At 39.4% G+C, this 1,772-nt stretch overlaps 1 protein-coding gene across 1 annotated transcript in view; it reads right to left on the reverse strand.

Moving 5' to 3' along the window:
- The window catches only part of LOC102302823 (alpha-tectorin), a 15,939-nt gene that overhangs the window by 9,131 nt on the left and 5,036 nt on the right, over nucleotides 1–1,772 (reverse strand). Inside the window, 4 exon segments of the mRNA XM_042214223.1 lie at nucleotides 1–160; nucleotides 774–805; nucleotides 910–1,477; nucleotides 1,559–1,772. The exon segment at nucleotides 1–160 is cut by the window's left edge and continues 23 nt beyond it. Coding sequence (XP_042070157.1) covers nucleotides 1–160; nucleotides 774–805; nucleotides 910–1,477; nucleotides 1,559–1,772 — 974 coding nt within the window.

Below are 1,772 nucleotides of genomic sequence, written 5' to 3' on the forward strand. Positions count from 1 at the left end.
TGTAGACACCAGGAGCAGTGACACGGACAAAGTGAGGCCAGACTGTCTGTACAGTTACACCAAAGGAGGTGCGAATGATGACACTGCGCAAGTTGCTGTAGAAAATTTGGATTCCATTGGACCCAGCACTGAAAGGCAGCCTGATCACCTGACCAGCCACCTAAAAGGCATTAAAATAGTCAGTTGTAATAATTATAATAACACTTTTAAGTAAAGACCATTTTGTTAATGATGTTTCCATCTGTCATTTCCCAATAAGTCCTAAGCTCGGTACTTATTGTAGAATATAGTAGATAATATTTTTTTTACCAAACAACCAGTTTGGAGCTATTATATTAGATCATTTTTATTTGTAACAATTTCCAGATTGACTCTTAGAGCTAACTGGTCTTCCTTAATGCAGCTCCAAAACTCTGCAACAGCCTTTTCTGTCTATCTTACATCCTGACTGTTTTAATTTATTATGCTTTAAAGTGCTAATTGTTTCAACTGCTTCAATATACACCACTATAATCAACATCTGTTGTATTTACTATACTGTGGTACTATAAAAATGTCATACTATAATGATCATATCGCAGCCTGTGATGTGATGGTCTGTTTAAATGAAGGAGTATATCAGTAGGACAAATTGATAGTTAGTTAAATAACATCATACTAAATTAAAAAGTAAAAGTGAATATAAAATGAATAATTTTGGTACACTATAAAGGAATTCATTCTTATAGGAGAAAAAAGCAACTCAAAGCTAAGTGACAGTATTTAAAGGTAACCTTTCCGATTTTAGATTTTCTGGTGTAATATTCTGGTTACAATTAAAACAACAATGTAGAATAATGTCCGCATAAGTACAGAGTGATCTCTACTTAATGATTCCCTATTATTAGTAGCTTATCTGCTTGTGTCAACTTTTTTTCCTCCAGCTTTGCAGCCGAATATTATTTTGTTGACACTGACTTGCATACACACTTAAGGCTTGACAGAGAATAGGTTGGTACCCTCCTCCTACACACAGATCATACAGACAACTGTCCGCAAAGGACTGTGGAGGAAGTTGCTGATGGCAAGCAGCAAAAGGTCCAGAACTACTGCTGAGGATACCACAGTGGTCAGTGTTGCTGTACAATGCTGTCTGTTGTGCAGTGCAGCCAGCACAGGCCAGACCTCCACACTGTGCCTCACAACCAGGCTCATCATCCCCAGATGCTCTCCAGCTGTTAGCAAAAACCACATCAGAGCTCACAAGCTGGCCCTGGCGTGTGCGAAAGTCATCTTGAGGTTGATTGTTGAAGTTTCCACAAAGACCGCATGTTGTATTCTGATAAGTGTAGGTCAAGCTGATCTGGACATAATGATTTGTGTCATAAGACACCACTAAACCAAAGTCAGTGCTGACGACCACAGAAAAACCTGACTCATAAACTTGCACGGTGCCATTGCTAAGGGAGAATGGAGTGGATGCAAAGTTCCCGTTAACCTGTAAAAAAACCAGCATACAGAAAGAGTAAAACACACATGTCATAAAGTGTAGAATTTATCCAGAATCAAAATGACCAACCTTAGCCTGACCATGGCGTCCTTTGACAAGCTCAATTGTGTCATTGTAGACATGCACTTTCACCAGTCGTGTCCAAGAGACTTGAGTACTGCCTCTGTGCTCATTTTTGCCTTCTACTCTGTAGTAGGGCAGTCCACTATTACATTGCTCAGAGAGAACATACGTGCAAGTGCCCTGAAAGTGGAACACTCGGTTATCAAAGGTGTAGTAATGG

This window comes from Haplochromis burtoni, unplaced genomic scaffold (assembly GCF_018398535.1).
Source record: "Haplochromis burtoni strain Fernald_Lab_line unplaced genomic scaffold, NCSU_Asbu1 Contig_531, whole genome shotgun sequence".
NCBI lineage: Eukaryota > Metazoa > Chordata > Actinopteri > Cichliformes > Cichlidae > Haplochromis > Haplochromis burtoni.